Source organism: Vanessa cardui, chromosome 15, assembly GCF_905220365.1.
Source record: "Vanessa cardui chromosome 15, ilVanCard2.1, whole genome shotgun sequence".
In the NCBI taxonomy this organism is placed as follows: domain Eukaryota; kingdom Metazoa; phylum Arthropoda; class Insecta; order Lepidoptera; family Nymphalidae; genus Vanessa; species Vanessa cardui.
Window position 1 is genome coordinate 11,490,440 of NC_061137.1, and position 24,093 is coordinate 11,514,532.

General features: G+C 33.4%; 4 protein-coding genes across 4 annotated transcripts; 1 reads left to right on the plus strand and 3 right to left on the minus strand.

The window, feature by feature from the left end:
• Nucleotides 1-1,758: 1,758 nt before the first annotated feature.
• LOC124535873 lies at nucleotides 1,759-6,912 on the minus strand. Its single transcript, XM_047112269.1, has 4 exons — nucleotides 6,630-6,912; nucleotides 5,348-5,518; nucleotides 3,520-3,700; nucleotides 1,759-2,895 (listed from the first exon to the last, which is right to left on the minus strand). Exons 1-4 carry the CDS (start codon nucleotides 6,714-6,716, stop codon nucleotides 2,762-2,764), a joined length of 573 nt encoding a protein of 190 aa, XP_046968225.1. The 5' UTR covers nucleotides 6,717-6,912; the 3' UTR covers nucleotides 1,759-2,761.
• Nucleotides 6,913-8,742: 1,830 nt separating this feature from the next.
• On the minus strand, nucleotides 8,743-12,505 carry LOC124535674. Its single transcript, XM_047111975.1, has 4 exons — nucleotides 12,317-12,505; nucleotides 11,184-11,348; nucleotides 10,674-10,848; nucleotides 8,743-9,440 (listed from the first exon to the last, which is right to left on the minus strand). The coding sequence occupies exons 1-4, from the start codon at nucleotides 12,392-12,394 to the stop codon at nucleotides 9,295-9,297; spliced, it is 564 nt and encodes a 187-aa protein (XP_046967931.1). The 5' UTR covers nucleotides 12,395-12,505; the 3' UTR covers nucleotides 8,743-9,294.
• Nucleotides 12,506-16,830: 4,325 nt separating this feature from the next.
• Nucleotides 16,831-18,928, plus strand: LOC124535710. The gene has a single exon (XM_047112021.1). The coding sequence runs from the start codon at nucleotides 17,253-17,255 to the stop codon at nucleotides 18,018-18,020; it is 768 nt and encodes a 255-aa protein (XP_046967977.1). The 5' UTR covers nucleotides 16,831-17,252; the 3' UTR covers nucleotides 18,021-18,928.
• Nucleotides 18,929-19,745: 817 nt separating this feature from the next.
• Nucleotides 19,746-23,911, minus strand: LOC124535711. Its single transcript, XM_047112022.1, has 4 exons — nucleotides 23,630-23,911; nucleotides 21,987-22,163; nucleotides 20,492-20,642; nucleotides 19,746-19,994 (listed from the first exon to the last, which is right to left on the minus strand). The coding sequence occupies exons 1-4, from the start codon at nucleotides 23,714-23,716 to the stop codon at nucleotides 19,858-19,860; spliced, it is 552 nt and encodes a 183-aa protein (XP_046967978.1). The 5' UTR covers nucleotides 23,717-23,911; the 3' UTR covers nucleotides 19,746-19,857.
• Nucleotides 23,912-24,093: the final 182 nt, after the last annotated feature.

The following is a 24,093-nucleotide window of genomic DNA, read 5'->3' on the forward strand; positions in this document are numbered from 1 at the left end:
TAGAGATTTCTGTCGATCATTGTGCCTGGGTATTTGAATTTTCCCAATTTTGGAACATAAACATATTTTATCTACTAAAATAAAACATGAATGTGAAACAATGGGAAACGTCCTTACAGATTTATTGATAATTTTAAAGAAAATGTAGTATATTTTGTCTTCGAGAGTCTGAGTGATTGATTATATTTAAAAAAATATAAGAATTTACCAATACTATAATGCTTCATACCTGGAGTTTTTGAGACAAACGGACTGAAACTAGAGGAAGGGACTGGTCCTTAAATCGTGGAACAGTTCTTTTTTCTTTCCAAGAAGCTTAGCTACCCATAGGGCTTGCCGCATAAGGCAATCTAGAGGGTATCCCTAATTTTACCGTTTTTACCGTATGTATTCCAGCATGGAGCGCACTCGGCCTCCTGGGTTGCAATAAGTTTCATATACACCTCGACCCCCTCCCATTTCAGGTAGAGGAAACATGTAATGCAATTTTCAAGCGAGCACGTCGATTCTCGCTCTATACTTTATTAGTAGGCAGAGACAAACATGAAGAAACTTGACTGTACTCGTATATGGGACCCTATGCACGGTTCTGACAACGTTCTACCCTCACGCTTCCTTATCTTTCTCGGCTGAGTTCACAACCAACAAGTGCCGCTGGCTAGACCAATAGGGCCACAGCGTCGTATATAATACGATTTATATATATATATATTTATATAAATATCGGATTGTTTTGATTCAGAACTAAATCCTTTGTCATTTAATATCGCTATCTACTCCGGTCTTTGGATCCGGAATAATAACATGTGTATCACAAAGCGTGGGTTAAGACTTTAAATAGCGTCAGATAACACGTTAATGTACTAAGTTCTAGAAATATTATTAATAATAAATATTGTTAATATATTATCTATAATTCTATACTAATATTAGAAATGATAAAGTAACACTCTCTGTCGCTCTTTGACGACAAAACCCCTGAAACGCGATGGAAGCGTCGAATGATAACTAGTTCTCATATGAATGTATTATTATATTTGTTTTATTCGTTTGCTTATGAATTTTTAAAGTATAAGGACAGTGCAAGATGAGTCTAATGAAATGTTTTCATTTTTATGATTGGAATCCTACCTATGGAACCTATCCTTTTAGTAAAATTTAATTCAGATTTTCCCGATATGATGGCGTGAATAATATTTACATTTTTCCTTTATGTATAGTAGTCCCTTATCAATCCACTTTTACAACCCCTTAAAATAAAGTTTTTTTTATGGTATAGGTTGGTGGACGATCATATGGACCACCTGATGATAAGTGATCACCATCATTCATATACAATGACGCTGTAAGAAATATTAACTATACTTTACATCGTCAATGTGCCACCAACCTTATGAACTAAGATGGTATGTCCCTTGTGCCTGTAGTTACACTGACTCACTCATCCTTCAAACCGGAACACAACAATACTGAATACTATTATTTAGCGGAAGAACAACTGATGAGTGAGTGGTACCTACTCAGACGGGCTAGCACAAAGCCCTACCACTAAGAAAATGTACCAAGCACATGGCATTCAATAGCATAATAATTTCGTCTAAAGAAAGTCTTAATATAAATAATATACTATAATAAGTACTCATTCTAATTAGAGGTTCTTATATAAAAGACATTCAAAGCAATTATTTCAATATTACAAACACCTCAATTTTATTTGGGTTTTCAATAAGAAAGATAGTAAAAAAATAATAATCCATCTTTGTTGTTATTTTTTATTTACTGTCTATAATAACTTTAGATTTTTTCACTTAAGTCTACTGAGTTTCTTTTTTTTATAATACTTATAATAATTATTACATAACAATAAACTTAGGTTAATTTAATTAAAATATAAACGCTAATCTTTTGGTAGATATGTCACCATACTTGTAATGAGTTTGCTGAATGAAAAAGCCACCATGTCATATCGTCAAACATTTGTTTCTGCATTATGCACTTTCAACAGTGTAAAGCATTTATCATATTATTAATATGATGCAAGATATAGGGTTTCCATTCATCATGCCATCAATATAATGCAAGGTTTCCATGTACAACGAGTAAAGTCAGTACAATCACCGTTCTAGTCAAAGCAAATGTATTTCCGATTGTTGTGATTTATTTAAAGGTCTTTAACAGCTTGTTAATCTTCCAATGCTGGATTTTTTATGGTAGAGGTGGCAAATCAGCCTGTTACCCATTAGGCTCATCCGATGAAAAGTGACTACCAACATCCATGGACATCCGCAACGCCTGAGGGAAAGCAGATTCGTTCGTACGTTTTCGAAGGTTCCCAAGTCGTATCGGTTTAGAAAAACGACCGGCGAAAGCTGCTACTGTGTTGTTGTCTTTTTTTTTCTTTTAAAGGTTTCAAGGTTTTTTTATGAAATCCAGAGCTTACCCTCGATGTGTTCCTTCTCTGCCAAGCACGATAGAATTTATAACACAAACTAATTGAATAGAGCTTAATCAGGTTTGAGCCATCATCCTCAGACAAGATCTTGATCTAACCTTAACTCTGGTTAAAGGGAGTGATAGCTATCCATTCTTCTCTAAAACCCCTCTTAATATTAGCTTATGATACTAAAGGTTGCACGCAACTCCATTCACATCAAATTTATTATTCTCCCTATGAATCACATAATTTGAACTTATCTCTGGATACTGTAGATCTTTGCGATCTATGGTTTAGTCGTGATGAGGTAACAAAGAAACAGACAATTCAAGCTACAATATTGTTGTTATAAATTGCTGCTTCCTCAGCGTCAATTGCACGATTCGTAAACTCGAAGTTTGTTCTCCTTTCCAGCTTCAGAGCCTCGCTTCGAACCAGCATTATGAGATACGCCTGGCTAACTGAAATGTATAAATTTAGTTTATTAGACTGAGTATTATATGTCTATATCTCTATAAAGAAAGGCTTTGGCCTATTCCCATTGAAGTAGGTATAAAGATAAATCATAGATTTACTTCTTTCATGATATTTGTTTGAAACTTAACTGTACTGTGCACAACTAAGGGTTAAATCTATATTTTTAATATAACACTTGACTGTACTATATTATAGTTTTTGTCTTTTTAATATTCTTTGTATTCGATTGCATCTAACGATTTATTGAAAAAATATATAGGTATAAATCGGAAAAAAACACATTAACATAATCGATTTACAACCTCTCCAGGTTTTTCGAAATAATTCGAAAACGACTTTCAAAAATACAATCATTTTAATAAAAAATATGTACGATGATATATATGAATAAAAATGAGATGAAACAGAACTTGATAATGTGATCAACCTTTCATCAAATCGTGGTTTATATAAAGTAGTAGAACGAAAAATAACATAATGTTTTCTTAAATTTTCGCGATTATTACACATACAATTATTTTTGGCAATTAATATACGCGATTCAAATCCGTTATAACTAGTTTTATTTCAATGAAAAATAACATGCCAATTAAAGAAGATTTACTCACTTATAATCCAGAAGAATATCGACCAAATGAACATCAAGATATACACGAAGATGCCTATGTACTTAGGGGAAAAATTTAAGTCATATAACACGTAGCCGGTGAAATATAAGAAACCAATTATGTATAAACCCAAACCAACAATGGCTTCTTTATAGAACCACTTCATTTTTCTATATTCTTTCTGTAAACAAACAAAAAAATTGTTTAAACAAGACACAGATACAGATAAAGAACAGCTTATGAGTATCACTGTTCTGTGCAAGTTTACTTTATAACAATAAAGTTAGCAATAATAAAAAATACTACTAGGTAATTGGATCGCAATCATTCGTGAGAATCGCATTCGCATCTTCTTCGTGAGAATAATAGTAAGTATAGAATCCTGCATTATTCATTGTAGAACATGCTGTGTGTGCTGTGCTCTGTTATAGAGAGTTTCTCGGATTCGCTTATTAATGCTTTATTTAGGCTACACTACAACAACAACAACAACAACAACAGCAGCCTGCAAATTCCCACTGCTGGACTAAAGGCCTCCTCTCCCTTTTGAGGAAAAGGTTTTGGAACATATTCCACCACGCGGTTCCAATGCGGGTTGGTGGAATACACATGTGGCAGAATTTCTATGAAATTAGTCACATGCAGGTTTTCTCACGATGTTTTCCTTCGCCGCTGAGCACGAGATGAATTATAAAGACAAATTAAGCAATGAATCAGCGGTGCTTGCCTGGGTTTGAAGCCGCAATCATCGGTTAAGATGCGCGCGTTCTAACCACTGGGCCATCTCGACTACAAAATATCTTTTTTATAACTTAGCTATTGACCTGTTTCTGTTCCAAATTTTGTTTTAAATTTGTATTAAGTATGTCAGTTTAGTAAGTAAGTAAGTTTTTTTCATTGGTTTTTATTTTTAGTTATTTTTGTGAGAATTTTAAAGAGCGACCTTTAGTACGAATTCGTTCATATTCGAATACGAATGTCCACCAGCGTCCTTTCTGGTGATTTTATTTCGATTGATTTGAAATAATTTCCTTCTTTTTATACATTTTTGGAAAGATAAGAAAACGGTTATGTTTTTAAAATAATCTGCAGGCCAAGTTTCATAATGATTTTTTTTTAGTTTTTAACGCATTTTTGAGGAAAAAAAATTGAAATAAATTCGTTTTCCGTCTTGCATTTTTAAATTTAGACCGATAATTATTGTTTGAATATTGACAAATATCCAGTGTTTAATCGTTTTTATAAAACAAAAGAAAAAAATAGATATTATTTGATACTTTTTTAAAAAAAAAATTTTGAATGTGTTGCATTTTTGACAAATTTTGAAAAAATCTAAAAAACGTGGTAACTCAAAAATGGTTTACTTTTGCACTATACATATGGGGTTTAAAATTATTGCAAATAGTCACCCCTATCACCTCCGAACGGATATACGGCGAGTTACCAGTAACCCTGTATAATAAGAATATTTGTAAGCTCTTTATTAATATGGAGCACTGCTACCAACTATTCATTACTAATTGTCGCCGGCGGCTTCGCTTTTTTAGGGTGTTGGTTGTCTGTGTCAGGGAAAAAAGTAGCATTTGTCTTTTCTTGAAGTTAAAGTTTGCTTCATACCAAATTTCATCAAACTTGGTTCAGAGGTTTGGTCGTAAAAGGGCGACAGACAGACAGAGCTACTTTCAAATTTATAATATTAATATAGATTTATTCTACATTTATAGTTCATGCCGTTAATATTTTAAATGAAATAGGTTAATGTTAATTGGTAGCCACTGAAATAATTTTACACTATGGTGCCAGAATATATTATGAATGCACAACTTACCGTATGAGCACTGACGATAAATATTACGTGAAAAACAATATCTACAGATAAAAAAATTGCAAATATAATTGTGCTTATGATCATATAATTGTACCTAGCGTGGTAATAATAATGCATGAATTGTGATACTAAAAGTCCTATGAAGTGGACCAACAGTAGTAAGCTGAATACCTGTAACAATAAAAAATATATCATTAGTCTTACTGTGTGTGTCTTTTTATCAAGTTAAAAAAATATATTAAGGATCGCTTGTGTGCTAAAGGTTATTATACAATTAATGAGTTTACGATCGATAGCACACTTTGGGAATGAAATGATTGCTCCTAGCTGTTTCATTTCATATTAAATTGTTTATATAATATATGAGACAAAAAAACCCACTGAGTTTCTTTCGCCTGTTCTACTAAGGTCAGGGTATTTTCTTTTCCGAACCGGTGGTAGTGTTTCAATTGACCATCAATAAGAAAATGTAATACTTTTATATTGAATAAAGTAATTTCAGTTAGAGTTTTTTATGTATATGTAATACTGCCAAATTTGTCATCTGATAGTAATTGTTAAAACCACATACATATATACTGTACTGTACTGCATGTATATATTGATACTGTAATAGATATATAACCAGCCCTCGCATCGCCAATCCATGCCGCCCTTGAGAAAATAGATGCCTAGTTCTAGTTACTGACCCGCTCTTTAAACCGGAACAACAATACCTAGTATTTATGTGACGCGGTAGAATATATAAACAATTAGTTACCTAAATGAGCTTTCATAAAACCCTACCATGAAGAATGCTTAGAATCATCTTAGATACGTTTTCAACCGACTTCAAAAAGGAGCAGGTTATCAATTCTACGCATTATAATTTAAAAGTTCTAACAAACATTAATTATAAATTATAAAAATTTGAATCACCGGAAGACAATGATTAACTTCTAGATTGTATATTCTCGTATCTAATCCTAAATTGGAAATATGTAATCGACAAAAATCTTAATAAATTTATCATAGGATTTTTTTTTTTTTTTTTTTTCGATTCATCCGTTATAAATAGTTTTATTTAAATGTGTAATCATCGCGAAAATTTAAGACAACTTTATCATAGGAGTTATTCAAAAGTATGAATTAGTGTTTAGTGTTTCACACAATGTTCTGTAATTTCCCGATAAGATATATACGTTATTTAGTATTCGTATTGTTCATAACCCTTTTATAATGCTTTCAATCATTAGTTTAACAGTTTCATAGATATTAAAAATGAACAAGGAAAAACACTTACTAATTTCACATAAGCCCACACAAGCAATCCCAGTCGGAGAGGAAAACAAAAACAACATCTTGCAAACTCTGGAATTTCACACTTCATTCTTATATATTTAGAATTTAGAAAATATTTAAATATCGAACATCAATTGTTTTTTTTTGGAACGAATTCTTCCTGTAACGTTTTATTGTTAACAGTTGTACTCTGTGATCGCGTTATTTCTGACCCAAAGCTGACATTAGCATCGTATATAAAGATAAATTTATCAGTATATTATTATTTTATTTATGTGTATGTCGCTTTGTAAAAATATGTAATAGTCTGTGGAAACAATAACAATAACAGGACTATATTACATTCTAAGTTATAATTAGGCATCGTTCTGTTTGTTTGGGTTTTTTCTACAACTCATATCTGCCAGCCGTATTGCGCGGTGTTGCCTGTGTTAAATTTTATTGCACATGAAATAGCCTACCGATATTAAGTTAAACAAAACATCTCTTGCACCATAACATAAAAAAAAATCTCTCGTAAATCGTTTCCTAGGAAAATTTCTAGTAAAAATTTTTTAACAAAGGCAGGTTTTGGTGATTTAAAAACAAAATATGCTTTTGTCAAGTTAGCTTTTACAAGAACATTTAAATAGTCATTTTATAAACTATATTAAGTGAAGGTACCACCATTTCGGAATGCAGATTCCACCGAAACGAACCGCCAATAAATTCAGTACTTACTCGTTTTTAACATACAAAATGCAAAGTAAAGTTATTATGTGTGGCATGGCATATAATATTATATACATATGTTTAACTTTACTTTGTATCATGCTGTCTGGAAGTCAACAAATATTAACTCTACGCTTTTATATCGATTAATTATTTGTGAACTTTATTTTCTTTTAAATAAATAGGTACTATTTTTTTAATTTAAAGTCGTTATGAAATATTCATAATATTTTAGTAGTTTTTATTTTATAGGACCTATAGTATTTATTACAAAATAAAAAGTAGTCAGAGCATATGGGCCAGAAATTGATTTAACTTATTTTAAAAAGAAAACTTAACATTGTCTCGTTTCTGAAAAGAAGGAAAAATTATTTATAATCTGTTGTAATTTCCCTTCAAACGCAAACATGAATAGACCTGAAAGTGCGGAGTTTTATGCTCATTTGTTGACAAACACGACGACATTACTGACCGGATGCTTGCAGCTGTACAACACGATAGTGAATTATTATTATTTAACTTTAGAATAAACTAACTATTTATGTTTAATTTATTTTTTTATGGAATATGTTGGCGGACGAGCATATGGGCCACCTGATGGTAAGTGGTCACCATCATCCATAGACAATGACGCTGCAAGAAATATTAACTATTCCTTACATCGTCAATGCGCCACTAACCTTGGGAACTAAGATGCTGTGTCTCTTGTGCCTGTAGTTACACTGGCTTACTCATCCTTCAAACCGGAACACAACAATACTGCTGTTTAGCGGTAGAATATCTGATGAGTGGGTGGTACCTACCAAGGCGGGCTTGCACAAAGCCCTACCACCAAGTATATATTTGCAAAGGTGAAATAAAAAAACGACAAATTTTTGATCATTGATAAGTGTTTTATTTTTTTTAAATATCTGTATTTTTGAAAAACAAATATGTTGATTTCAATAAATAATGTTAAGTTAAATAAATAAATCTCGTTTAAGACATTTGCACTTTCAAGACCGATTTAAAAAAAATCCGCTTTGGAAATGTCGTACTTTACAATAGTTTAACATTTTAATTACATTACAATTATTATTACTAACAATTTATTTTAACATTATTTAATTTTTTTTTTTTTTAGTTTATTTATTTACTAAGAAAAAAAATAACAAATATTTCATATAATCAGTGCAGCATAAACCACAGTCGGTTTTACTGTGCTCTGACGATTCTTAAACAGTAGTTAGTAATAATAATAATAAAAGTTTACAAAAGACAAAACACACACAATACAGCTGTTATAATTTTTTGCACAAAGAAGATTTGTACTACGAATAATAAAATATAATTATTATAAATATGTGGGTAAATTGATTTTATTTTTATACAGGTTGATCTATAAAGTATTTTTTAATTTTAATTATACAGCTGTATGGTTATTCTATAAATTATTGCTGAGAACAACCATGAAATATCAAAAACTGAAATTAAACATTAGCTATAATAATTACAACATTTTCAGAACACACGTGTAAATAGCGTTACGTCATAAGTTATTTTTCAAAATTTCACGACTAAGACGAATTGAATTCATTAGGAATAGCCCTTTTGGGATCCACTACTACACACATCTACTAAGAAATTATCACTCTATGAAAAAGTAAACGTTACCGTTCAGCTGGTTTTCCATAACACGACCATCCATTTGCGTTTCGGTTGAAGCTGTATCGGAACGAAATTGGAATCGCATTATACCCGATAAATTAGAAGTATAGTCGAAGTTCAGTATCGTCGCCGAATGGTCGTTGTAGTCGAATTAGATTGGATACAATTCCAACTAAAACATGTCATAACTGTTATGTGTTAATAGAATTATCTTGGAGGTTGACACGGGATCGGAATCAATAGCTTTGACAATAGAAATAATAGTCTTCCCGTACGTACGTATACGTTTAACTTATAGCTAATTTAAGCTAACATTCACAGTTATTTCGTTCTTTGTATCCGTGTACAATGCATCCAGGATCCTCTGTGATATAAGCCGATGATGTACAATCTCTTTCGTCTTCTAGTTTCGAAATGAGACTCCGCACAGCTATCGTGATATAGAGTTGAAGAACTGAAATCAAACACAAATAGATTAGTAAGTTTGGGAAAACCGTTTTGCTTTAAAAAAGTCATTGTACAAATACCTAGTCATTGTTGACAACAACAATCCTGGACAGAAACACATGGTGTGTTTCTGTACACGGTGGTACATTTTTTTCACGTATTTTTTTAGTATTTACTTAGTTATAATTATGTATATATATAATGCTACAGTACATTAATTTATCTACCGTTCAATAGATTGCTAGAGTATATACATATATTCTTACAGCCTTATGTATATGCCAATACCTTGCACCGTAACACGTTTAAAAAAAAGAAGCGTACAAACGCCTGTCAAAGATATCACCTGTCACTAGGTTTTAAATTTTGGCGCGAAGCTTAAGCGCTTTAGACACACAAGTTCTGAATCATAAATTATTCAGTTGGTACCTATATGCTATTATTTATTATACAGTTCATCTCATCAAGTAATTATAATTTGTTTTCGGTAGGGATATATAACACATCTGCCGGGTTTTACAAGTGTATCTATACTTTATAAATTTTATAAATATAAATTTTCATTTAATAAATGTCATAATTCTGAGGTTGAAGGTTAAAATCAAAATTGACTGTTATTGAATTGAATTTTATTTCCAATATGACGCGAGAAAACTCTTTAATTTTTTATTTTATGAAATACTCCATCTTATAAAACACAATAACATATAATATTAATATAATTATAACTGTATAAATAGTTATTTCTAAAACTATTAAATTAGCGAATATTATTAAACAAATTTGCATAAATCTTATACATAAGATGCAACACGTTTCGAAAAAGGTTTTAGTATATGTTATATTTGAGCCGAGATGGCCCAGTGGTTAGAACGCCTGCATCTTAACCGATGATTTCGGGTTCAAACCCAGGCTAGCACCACTATATATATGTGCTTAATCTGTGTTTCATCTCGTGAAGGAAAACATCGTGAGGAAACCTGCATATGTCTAATTTCATCGAAATTCTGCCATATGTGAATTCCACCAACCCGCATTGGAACAGCTTGGTGGAATATGTTCCAAGTCCTCTCCTTAATCGGAGAGGAGGCCATTAGCCCAGTAGCGGGAAATTTACAGGCTGTTACTTTACTTTACTTTACTTTACTATATGTTATTAAATACGCTAATAGCTACTATTCCCAGCTACATCCTTATAGATTATGGAAGTGACAAACAAGCATTTATTTAATTTACTTACGTAAAGTAATACCCGTTGAGAATACACCGACCACGACGAAGATCCAGACATTACTCGAGTACAAACGGTGTATTCTATACGCCTGTACCGGCAAGTACAGAGAAATTATGATAATTAATCCTATTATTGTAATAACGTTGTACCCGTAGAATATCTCTAAGCAGCCTCGACTTTTCTGAAAGAAATAAATATATGTATTTTAAAATAATTGACAAGGAAATAATTTTCGTTTTATTAATTTATTTATTTGAACATGTATCAAGGATTTTTATAGTATATTGGTAAAGGCCTAACTACAGGCTATTTGTTTTACTTTTAAATTAAGGGTAGGAAGGGTTACTAACAAATTATTGTATTATTCCTTTCTAGTTTGGCCCCAGGTGGGGATTTTCCTCATGTAGGAACCGCTTATACTTAGGTTGGTATCGTTTATTAAAGAAATATATAAAATAAAAATATATTCAAAATATTACAACTTATAACTATAAACTATATATTCTATGAACTTACTTTATGTAGACCCGTTACGAATACGATGTAAAATATAAAATGTATAATAGATACTCCCAGTGATATAGAGAGTTCTATAAACGACAGCGGGTCGAAATGGTTATATTCTTCCAGAATATCCTGAATCCTGAAGAGCATACGGAGGATCGTGATGTAACTTAAAATCTGAAAATATTAAATATTACTTCGCATAGAACCATCAACATAATAGATTTCAATATATTTTTTATACCAAGAATTTTTTTTTATACCATACCATGTTGAAACAAGAGGATGAAGGAATGCGTAGAAAAGACCCAAAATCATATATATATTATTATATAAAAAAATACTGGAAATAAATATCCATTGTAATGTTTAAGAAAAAATAAAAGAATCATATTTTATCTACAGGGTAATTATATCAATTTTTGGAAAATAAATATCTTCAAACCAACATTTGACAATTTCAAAAGTTTGGGAGTTATATTGTTAAAAACCTTAAATTTATTAAGGTAAGGTAAGGTATGTAAAACCTCATCTCACTGACTCAACTGTTGACTCTCAACTGTTGACCTCGCGTCAACTGGCTGGTTCATTCTAACATTAGTATTTAGTACTACCAAATCTCAGGTTGGCAATGCACTTATCAGAAATGTTTTATACTGCTGGTCAATCATTTGTAAATCATTTGTAGTAATCCTTTTGTTTTCAGTACTTTCGTTGAATACTGATATTTTATAAACAAATATATGAATATACTATTAATTCTTTGCCTATTATATAGTAAAGTAAAGTACTTCCCACTGCTGGGCTAAGGCCTCCTCTCCCATTAAGGAGAGGGTTTGGAACATATTCCACCACGCTGATCCAATGCGGGTGGATGGAATGCACATGTGGCAGAATTTCGGTGACACATGCAGGTTTCCTTCTTCCCTTTCCTTCAATCTTATACATCCAACAACTGATATTCTTGACCATCAATGGGAAACTTACAGATTACTTTATAATATATCATCACTACATAGTATAAAACATAGTCGCTTTCTCTGCCCCTATATCCCTATGTATGATTAGATCTTTAAAATTACACGTGCGAAGCCGGGTCGGGTCGCTAATATAAGAAATGAATAGTATTTTTGTAATATACTTACGATAGCAAAATATCCCCAAACGAATAAGCCTGGTCGCAGAGGAAAACAAACACAGCACGAATTAATTTTCCAACTCATTCTAAAATACACTATTCAGATATATCACAAAAACTACATACGGTATAATAAATTTTCTTAAATTAATTATTCAATACATCTAACATAATCAAGAATACGTTGATAACTGAAGTTTATTCAATATAAATATTTGAAATAAATCGCTTGTTACAAAAATCAGACTCTCGTAGCCATTTTAATAATTATATAATTTTTTTTTTTAAATAATAAAATTGGTTATTACAATTATAACATAAAATAAATAATCTGTTGAACGATAGTGTCATTTTTTCTATACTTCATAATAAATTAAAAAACGAAGGCTTCCAATAAACAGAATAGAAGAGAAATCTTATTGCATATTAAACAATTCATTATTAAACCTTAAAATAATTACACGGCGAAAAAATCCTCTGAAAACCATAATACTGTGAAATATATCGTATCACTTTTTATCGTGATTATAAGAGGTTTGTTTATTTAGAAATTAAAACAGACAAACAGTCTCACAGTTAAAATCAATTGCTGTAAATCTTGTTATTATCGAACCGTGACCCCGGGGTTTCCAAACGCGTCACCATTCATACAGATATATTACTGGCTGTGTGATAAAAGTACATTTCAGCATTATTCATTTTTCCGCCACTTTGATTAATATTGTTTGAAAGTTATAAATAGTGTGTGTTTTTTAAATAGGTTTTAAAGTAAATTGGCCTCTTTTTTAGTAAATTCAAATCGTTTGTAAAAAATACATTGGCAGAAAATACATATTATTCAATACAAGATTATATAGATGATAAAAAAGTGTGGAGCTAATATCTGTTGACTTCCACGCAGGATATATTAATTTAAATAATTGTATTTAACTAACATGACTTTGTATTTTTAAATATTAAAAAAGAGTAACTACTGAGTTTCTTGCCGGTTCTTCTCGGTAGAATCTACTTTCCGAAACGGTGGTAGCTTCACTTGGCTGTAAAATGACGATTCAAAAGTACTTGTAAAACCTACTTGAATAAAGTTTATTTCGATTTCATTTGATTTGATTATAAGTATTCCTTATAACGCCAATGTTGAAACAACCTTTGCGAACTGTTACGTTTTATTCCTTTTGATTGTTACACTGGCTCACCCATCCTTCAAGCCTGAACACAACATTACTGATTATTGTAGAATATATCTTGAGTGGATGGTACAAACCCAGTTGGTATAGTTTTTCCGACACCTTCAAAAATCATCGTCATAATTTTTAAGCTAATTACTATTAATAATTTTAAATTTACACGTATAGCGAATATCATCAAACACCTTTTGATCTCATAATCATAGTTGCTATTTTTAACTTTTATTATTGTAAGACATTTCCAATATTAGTGTCATGAATTTTCAAATATACTTATATAAATTTAATTGAAATAATAATATTTAGTACGGTTTTCATTTTTAAATACGTTTTTTTTAAATTGAAATATCATTTATTACTTAGTAGTATGATTATTGATTCGGTTATCGATACCGTATAGTGGAACTCCCGTCACTTCCTTTCTTGGGGTGGTGCGACGAGTTGGTACTGGCTTTTCCTGGCACGAGAAAAACAAAAGGCGGTTGATTTTGAACGTAGAGAGGGGAAGAAAACTAGATTGGAGGTTGGGCGTTTCATTACAGGGTTATTTTAAAAATTAAGGGTGATTGATTGTACTTGGAATAATGCCGATTGAAGCTATTATGTTAAATAAATGTATTTATATCTAATCGAGCTGAGTTTGAATTTATAAAATTAAATTATATTAATCAAAAGTCATGCTTATTAATCCGACATTTTATAACTAAGACAAAAAAATACTAAGATAATCAAAATACCTGTATAATTATATTTATTAATTTGGGTGTACATTATATCTTAATATATAAAAATCCAGTGTCACAATGTATGTTCCCAGTGAACTCTTCACCAACTCAACCGATATTGATGAAATTTGGCATTTATGTGTAATTTGGTCCAACTTAAGAGATAGGATAGTTTCGATTAATGGCCTCAATGATTTATAAATTACAATAAACTGATTATCAAAGTTGATTGTTGTTATTAATTGTAAGTTACGAAAATTTTTAATTTGTGTTAAATTTTGTCTTTTAAATCCTTCCTTAATCACTCAGCCACAGCAACGCGTGGCCGGGTCTGCTAGTATTATTATAATTGTAAGGTTAAAGTACGACACAAAGAATTAATAAAATTGAGTATCAAAAACTAAATCTCCATTAAACTATCAAAACAATTTTAATAATTGTATTAACTAACATGACTGTATTTTTTTTAAATGTTGAAAAAGAGTAACTACTGAGTTTCTTGCCGGTTCTTCTCGGTAGAATCTACTTTCCGAACCGGTGGTAGCTTCACTTGATTGTTAAATGACGATTCAAAAGTGCTTGTAAAAGTCCACTTGAATAAAGTATATTATGTGTTCCGTTTGACGTCCGAAGTCCATTATGAGAGAGTACATCGTCTGATTTCCGCTGCAGGTCGCTAAATTTCATGACTTCCGTTCCTACTCACGCCTACGGCGCCCCCTATACCCCTTTCTGGAACTAAACTGACAAGCAAATACACGCCGCCAAATTTGTCATTGTTGCGTCGTTTTTCCAAACGAGCAGTCGTTAAAAGTTAAATAATTATAATCAACTTTCGAGATTTAAAGTAGAAAGTTATTTTAAAACAAGTGTTGTTTGTCTTCCGTTTCTTGAAAAATCAAAATAAAAAGTTAAGTGTAAGTGTAGAGGGTAGTTCGAATTCTTCGGATATTTCATCGGATTCGTCGGAAAATGAATACGACGGACCACCAAGGGAGCGTCACAAGCGTGACTGATCGCGGGATCTGAATTAGAGGTTTGACTTATTGTCACAACAATTGGTGAGTCTTGTAAATAATATTTTAACTTAGAATTATAATAATTGTAAACCGGCGATACCACCCTCATTCTTCTATGCGCCAAATTATAAGACTAACATGTCTAATCTAGCTTCAACTTATATTCAAAGTTCGGCATATACTGACGAAAAATTTTTACGTGCGCCAGAAATAGAGGCGGGTAGTTTTGAATATTTGAGCGTTACTGTAAAAGAATCTTCTGTACCGAAAGCAATTCACTCACATGATGACAAAATTTCCTGTTTTTATTGACTTAAGAGTGAATGAAGAACTTCGACGTCTGGAGGACTACTTTAGTCCATTACGTTGGTTCCAGATGGAACGGAGGTGTTGCTCCGTTAACTAATGCCTTTTTGGCACAAAACGAATACGTTAATACTGCCTTACAAAGCCTCGTTGACTGGTCAAATTCATCGGACGTTCAGCTTTACTCTTCGATTATTATTGAAAAATTGAAACAAACTTTTTAATAATTATTCTGGTTATAAGACAATTTCTCCCTATATTCTTCAATTCATTTGCGGTAAACGTGTCGAGGTTTTTGAATTACTCCGTAGGGACCGCTTAAAGTAATTAAAGGATAAATTTAGAGAAAATACCCCCTTCTTGTGATTATATGTTTAACGCGAGTCTATTAACAGCATTTATACAAAAATATAGGTGATATATATAAACTACAAAATCGGGTACCATCTGCTACTCGCACACGGACCATAACCTGAACCCTCGCCTTCTACTACCAAAATACAAAGCCATTTCGAGCTAGGGCAAATTCCAATAAAATTAAGCAAACCGAAAACAGAGATTCTGAGCAATTCCATCCAAATAACTCCTCAGCATATTTGTTGAGGGGGAGGGGATATAAAAATGCACCTAACGTAATATTAAAATCAATAAGAGGTGGTAAAATTAATAACAGGAATCACATTCAACTAAACATCTCCATTGGTTCTTCCGACATTGGATGTATAAAAATTCGAAGTTTAACATCACATTTAACGTGAATCGAAATGCAGAATTTAATTCAATTAAGTTTAGAACCCGCTCCCCTGACGCAGTCTTTCATATCTCCATTTTCTATAATTCCCAAGACCAATCAAGGCTGTTGAATCACTACATGAAACCGAGACATTTTCATCTTTTCCACCATTAACAAGTCCCCGATTGCTTACAACATGGGGATTGGATGGTCAAACTGGATTTAAGCCAGGCTTATTCATCTTCCGATAAAAGAACAGCACAGGAGGTTTCTCCGGATCAGTTCTCAGGGTCGTCTCCTTAGATGATTTGTCTGTCATTCGGATTAGCTGCACCGCGTATCGCGGATTTTTTCTTCAGTAACACACTGGACGCCCGAAATACTTCGCAGGAACGGCCTTCGACTAATGGTCTATTCAGATGATTATGTACTTGTACACCAGGACCTCTGTCCTGGTGTACTGGTGAACTCTCAAAACATAGAGATGTTTTGAGAGTTCAAGTAAAGATGGCCATACGTTTTTGAGCAGCCTAGATTGGTGGATCAATTGAAAATTCAATTATGACACCAGCGAGATTAATAAACTTTCTAGGAATTGTATGGGATACAAAATCCAACACCAAGTCCCTGCCCTTAGAAAAATACAGAAAATTCGTCAGAATTTGCGCGTGCAGCTTGCGACCGGCAGTTGGAACCTAATGCAGGCGCAACGCCTCGTAGGATATCTCAACTTTGCAACCTTCATCACCCACCGGGGAAGGTTGCATTGCCGAGTCCTGCAGTACCACACCAACAAGCTATCCTCGGGTATCCTAGCTTATCAAAGCAGTATCCGGACGAGGTACGTACAGAGCTGGACTGGTGGTTAGAGCACATCAGTCAGAGGACACCCATTCATCCTCAGAGAATGGCCACGAACCACGTCATCACTGACGCGTTGGACATTCAATGAGGAGCCCTTATAAGCAACGAAATGATAAAAGGGTCATGGGAACACCACCAGACCGAATGGCACTGCAATTTGAAGGAGATGTACGCAGTTAGAGCAGCCATATCCTCCAGAACAACTTCGCTCCAAGACTCGAGAATAATTCTTCAGTGCGATAACAGAACGGTTGTTTTCTATAAAAAGAACGAGGGAGGAAGCTGGTCACGACAATTGCTAGATCTGACTCAAAATCGGCTGGCTCTAGTGGACCACTTCAATGTTGTACTTCTCCCTCACCACCTACCGGTACTGTACAACACTGAAGCCGACCACCTCAATGTTGTACTTCTCCCTCACCACCTACCGGGACTGTACAACACCGAAGCTGACCACCTCTCGCGAAATCACGCCGGCTCCGAGTGGCATCTCACAGAAGAAGCAACCACGAGGCTGTTCAATCTGTGGGAAACACCAGACAGTTATATTCGCGTTACGGACAGCACACGTAGTAACAAACTATGTTACTCTAGACTTGCTAGGCGCAAACGCCTGTTTTTAAGACGTCTTCAGCAGATCCTGGCACGATCGACTGGCATGGTTGCTTCCACCGTCCAATCTGATACCCAGGGTGCTAGGCCACCTCAACTCAGCATCAGGTCAGTACAAAATAGTGGCACCCAAGTGGAAGAAGCCTTTTTGGCCTCGACCTTTAAAATTCAGAGATCTGAGCAACAGTCTGGCGGACACGTTGACAATGATACTGCCTGCTTAAGTCAGCAGTCTACGCCTGGAAGCTTGTCTTATCTCTGGTGAGACGCGCTGACGGAGACATCGCAGGAGAAAAAGCTTGACGACCTCCGTGGTCGAGTGGTGTGTGCACCGGTTTTCATGGGTGCGCCGCTCCGGGTTCGATTCCCGGTCGAGTCGATGTAGATTACCATTGGTTTTCTGTGTTGTCTTGGGTCTGGGTGTTTGTGGTGCCGTCGTTACTCTTGATTTTCCATAACACAAGTGCTTAGCGGCTTACATTGGGATCAGAGTAATGTATTTGATGTTGTCTCATATTTATTATTTATTAAAATAGAGAGTCTTCGATAAGGACATGCGCCCCTAACTGAAAAAGTAGGTTAGATTTTGTCAGGGAAATAGCATTATCTCTCGTATACATGAACCAGCAAATGGAGCTAGATACTTCGATTACCTGTATTTATCTGTCATCGAACCATTCTAATTTATAAATCAGTTATAGGATCCGTTTGTGAAACTATATCTGATATAAAAATAGTGTCAAGCCCTATAGTGAAATTCAAATCTATTTTCCTGGCAAATACCTTCACCTCCTAAATTACCTATATGGGATGCAAGAATTTTAATTTCGCTATTTAAAGCATTATAATACAGATTGTATAGTGTGTTATATCAAATATCCAGACACATGTCACTATTTTGCTGTTAGCTTCGGGCCGCAGAGTACATGACCTTACTCTTTTACGTGTTGAAAGTGTCCATTATATAGATAATGTACTTTACATTACCTTGCGTCCCATATTTGGATCGAAAACCGATTCATCTTCATATCAACAATTAAGTTGGACTTTCGTGGCTGCTCCTGACCGAAACATCGATGCAGTATACTGGCTATGTTCTCTAGTGCACGTGACACGGCAAATCAGAGGGAATATAAAAAATCTATTTTTAACAACCTGAGGCTTTACTAGACCAGATGATTGTGGTTGGATAAAAGGTCTTTAAGCTGATTCTGGTAACATCAGCTGGAAGTTTTAGAGCAGCAATGTCATCTTTAAATTGGGTAGAAAATTACCACATTAATGACATATTAGGTAAAGGTAACTAACTGGCAACATGAGCTTTCATTTAAGAAGTTCTATCAAAAACATATTATTAATACATCAAATGCAGAGATAACTACTAAAAAATCTCTTGCTCATTTTTTGATTTATGTTTATTTGAATTCATTAGTTAAAGTTATATGATTTTCTTTAATGAATTTAAATTATTTACTTAATGCCATATTTCAATTAAATAATAATTAATCACATTGTTGCGTTTTAAATAATATTTTATTACAAATACAAGCCACCAGGAGATAACAAACAAGTCTCTCATAATGGATTTCGGACGTCAAACGGAACACATAATATAAAAATTTTACCTTCCAATAAAATTTGTATTATGTTTCCTAAGACGTCCGAAGTCCAGGAAAGGTCTTCCTGGGGCTACATCCATCCATTATGAGCCAAACAATGACAAATTTGGCGGCGTGTATTTGCTTGTCAGTTTAGTTCCAGAAAGGGGTATAGGGGGCGCCGTAGGCGTGAGTAGGAAACGGAAGTCATGAAATTTAGCGACCTGCAGCGGAAATCAGACGATGTACTCTCTCATAATGGACTTCGGACGTCTTAGGAAACATAATACAAATTTTATTGGAAGGTAAAATTTTTATATTTTGATTTTGATTTTTTTTTTATCTTGAAACAAATGATATAGGTTTTAAAGTAACTAAATTATGTTAAAACCTTACACTGAATATAAGTATATTAAAACTTAGTTTACATTATAAACAAATTCTGCAATGGACAATGTCAGTATTGGATCAAGTTATTCAGTTTAAGAACAGAAAATGTATGTGTCAGAATGGATTACGTCCAGTTTGTATAGGAGTGTCGATAATTATTTCAGATGCGTGGTTCACATAGCAAAGACGACTGGTCTGGCGTATCTTCAGCAGCTCACTCCGCACCAACAGGAGTAGATAGACTTGTATCCCTGAAAGTGTGCCAAAAATAAGACCAAATAATTATTTTCCATTGCACTTGTTTAAGAATCTATCTTAACATTATCCATTTATCAAAAGATATCCTACTGTATCAAAATTGTAATGTAATTGTCAATGTAAACACGAATACAAAAATACATAGTATATTGATGTTACATATTTTAGAGATATGGTGATGCATAATGACATTGGTAATACTACATAAAGATAAACTTTCTTAGAAAAGCTCGTAAGCCATTCGTCCCACACCTGAACTATTCCGGCCGTCGAGTTTTTGCCGTACCATCGAATTATAAAGATGAGGTACAGTACCCTTGGGTTTGCAAACACTTGTACACTGTATGTCCAACACCACTTGTGTTGGTAGTTTTTTGAAAATGACATCAAATGAAAGAAACACCAAATAACCCTGTAGATTGAAATAGGTATGTACGTAATCATGATAAACCTAGTTTTACATTTCTGTTCACAAAACTCCCCCACTCACCTAAGCTGGTGAGAACGGAACAGGCTTCCAAAATGTAAAAACCGAAGTGACTGTAAAGGTCGCTGTGTCTGATCACAATGAACGTGACGAGGGAAGCCAGTGTCGTTGTGATCCCGTAGTAGTAGTAAGCTCGGAGCAGCTGCGTCTTTTTCTAGAAGGGATACATTTAAACAATGTTTTAGATCAACGGTCGGCAAAACGCGGCCCGCGGGCCGCATGCGGCCCACGAACTCCTTCCTTGCGGCCCGTGAATGTTTTTTTTAAAAAGTTAACAAATATAACAGGTAACATACAAAAAATAACCTCTCAAATGAAACCTCAGACATTACACTAAAATTTGTGTAAAATTAATTTCCTATTTAAGTAGTTTGTAGTTTTCATTTTTTTTTCTCGTATTTTTCTAGCTATAAAGCTCAAACATATAAACATAATGTAATGTGTACGAATTAAATTATGTATCTTTTTACAAATATTAATAGCATATTTTCTTTTTTCTAAGAAATATGACTAATTATAACTAATTATGTATAGGTATATTGAGCTTCAATTGTAATATCATGGCTGCGGCCCGCCAATGGTTTATTTTGCCACCTTGTGGTCCTTGCCTACCAAGAGGTTGCCGACCGCTGTTTTAGACCTTGGGTAATCAACGCTGGTTCAATTGTTATTTACAAATTAATTTAGGTCCAATATTGTTATATATTTTTTTTCTAATTTCTGCCTGTATTCAAGCTAACGGTGGCCACCGTGGCCATAAGATGCCATATCTTCACGCTGGGTGCTTTTGTCATAATATGTACTTTTCTGGTACCCATGATATCACATAATTTTTAACTAATAGTTAAATACATAATAATTAATGTTACATTAATAACGATTACTATCCGTTATTCTAATTATATTTATCCTATTAATAAATCAAATGTAATATTTTCATATGAAACTTTCTCACACATACAAACTTTCTGCCCTGCACTTCTATGATGAGTAGAATACTTTTAGCCTTAAAACTCAGACAGACAGACAGACAAAAATTGTAAAAAATGTTGTTTTGGTATATGTACCGTGTATAAATACATACACATGCATTGAGTAAAAAGGGCTATTTTAGTATTACAAACAGACACTTCAAATTTCTTTTAGAGCTGAGATGTCCCAGTGATTAGAACGCGTGCATCTTAACCGATGATTGCGGGTTCAAAACAAGGCAAGCACCATTAAATATATGTACTTAATTTGTGTTTATAATTCATCTCGTGCTCGGCGGTGAAGGAAAACATCGTGAGGAAACCTGCATGTGTCTAATTTCATCGAAATTCTGCCACACGTGCATTCCACCAACCCGCATTGGAACAGCTTAGTGGAATATGTTCCAAACCCTCTCCTTAATGGAAGAGGAGGCCTTTTCCCAGCAGTGAGAAATTTACAGGCTTGTTACTTTAATTTACTTTACTCCAATTTTATTATATGTATAGATAATACAAATTCCATGTACCGTATGCGCTCCGACAAGTAGCACAATGTTGAAAAGGATTTCAGTTATGAAGAGTATGAACGCAAACCAGACTTGCGAGTAGAAAGCCACTCCCCTGTACAGCGCCATTGTGTGCTCAGAGGAGACGTGGTTTACGGTGACGTAAATCTCCACTGACAGCACGAAGATGGAAAATAACTGTAACAATTGGATAAGTCAAAATTGCTAAATTCGTCATCTATGCTTAAGAATATTTTGTCTGATTGCCTGCCTATAAATCCATAATTTGCGTTCATACATAATATGTAACAATGTAGAATTCCTAGAAAAAAATTAAACAAAAAGAAAAACCGACTTCAAACAAGACACTATTTAAAACAAATAAATATGCACTAAAAAGTAATAAAAATAATTTCGTATTCAACATATTTTTTAGAGTTCTCCTAAGTAAAATGAAATGAAAAATATTAGACTACTTAAAAGTCGATTTGCGATTATATAATGTAGTTATTGTTATATTTGGAGCCAATTTTGATTTAGCACCTATTTATCGCACACATACATAACGCAAATTCATCATCAGAACAGGATAATATTTAAAAAAATATCAAAATCGGTCCACCCAGTGAAAAGTTATGAGGTAACAAACAAAAAAAACGTACAGACGAATTGATAACCTCCTCCTTTTTGAAATCGGTTGAAAACTAAAATTCATTACGTATTTCATGAATCAGCATCGCATTAGCAAACATTTCCTTCTTTCAATTTAAATAAGAACTCGCGTAGCCGTCTTGACGTTACATTACGTTACGTGATAAACGCTTTTATTCGAACTTTAGCCATACGAGATAAAATTTGGTGGCTAATCTTATAACATAAAAGAAAGGGATAGAGAATGTCAGCGGTAGAAATGTCGAGAAGACGTAACACGCTTTTTATGTTTATTACCATTTGTTATACCGGACTTAAAAACTATCAAGTCTATTTATTTTAAGATCTCTCTTTGACAATAATTCTTAAATTAATTGAAATGCTCTCTGAACAGAAAATTAGCATGATTGAGTATACGTAGAAAAGGGATAAAAGATTAAAGTGACAGCTCGTCAATGTCTTATTAGTAATCCAGGCATCCTTAAAGGCTCCATTACAGATTGGTAACGCATGTGTTAAAATTCATACGACACACAAGGGTTTTCTTAGGATATTTCACTTCATCACGAGATGAATTATAAACACAAATTGAGTACATGGAATACAACAAAATAGATTCTATGATTTATGTTCCAGTGATTATTGGATGACGACTGCAAGTCGAAGATCGTATTTGCATTCATACAAAGCATGTTGAATCTAAGTACGTAGACTGTACAGTTTAAAAAAAATTGTTACATTATGTAACGAATGGACGGTTGAATTAACTATTCTGTTCCTTATTTACAATTTCTATTAACAATTTCACATACATTAATTATATTACTTCATTATTAATGTGAAGATGACGAGAATATTGCAACACTTTTATTCTATAAATCAAAAACATATTTTTTAAATCTTAATATTTTTTGTTAGTACAATAAATAAGTAAAGACTCCTTGGCAGTTAAATCAAATCAAAATAAACTTTATTCAAGTGGGCTTTTACAAGCACTTTTAAAAAAGACTTACCAAATGAATATATCCGAAAACGATAATTCCATGTCGTAAAGGAAAGCAGCAACAACACCGCCTACATTCAGGTATTTCTAAACGCATTTTGTACAATTTAAATTAAAAAAATAAACATCATCTCGTTCCCATATCAAATATAAAATTATATTTTGATCTTTTGACGTATTGTTGAGGAGAATACTAAAACGCATTTGTCAGTTGTAAATCCTAAAACTACTTGTGACTTCACAGTTCAGGAGTGCTCGTATGTTCAATGTTGATAGTCCAATTATCTTATTTACCATTTGAGGCGCGGAAGCTGTGCATTGTCCACGCTTTGTGTTGAAACACACACAAACACATCGACGTGTTACCTTAATAGTGATGTGGAGCATAAGGAAGATCTTATCGTTATTAACTCTCCCGATTTCACTTACCTATCTTTGGTTATATCATTGAGGAACTCTTGATATGTAGGAAAA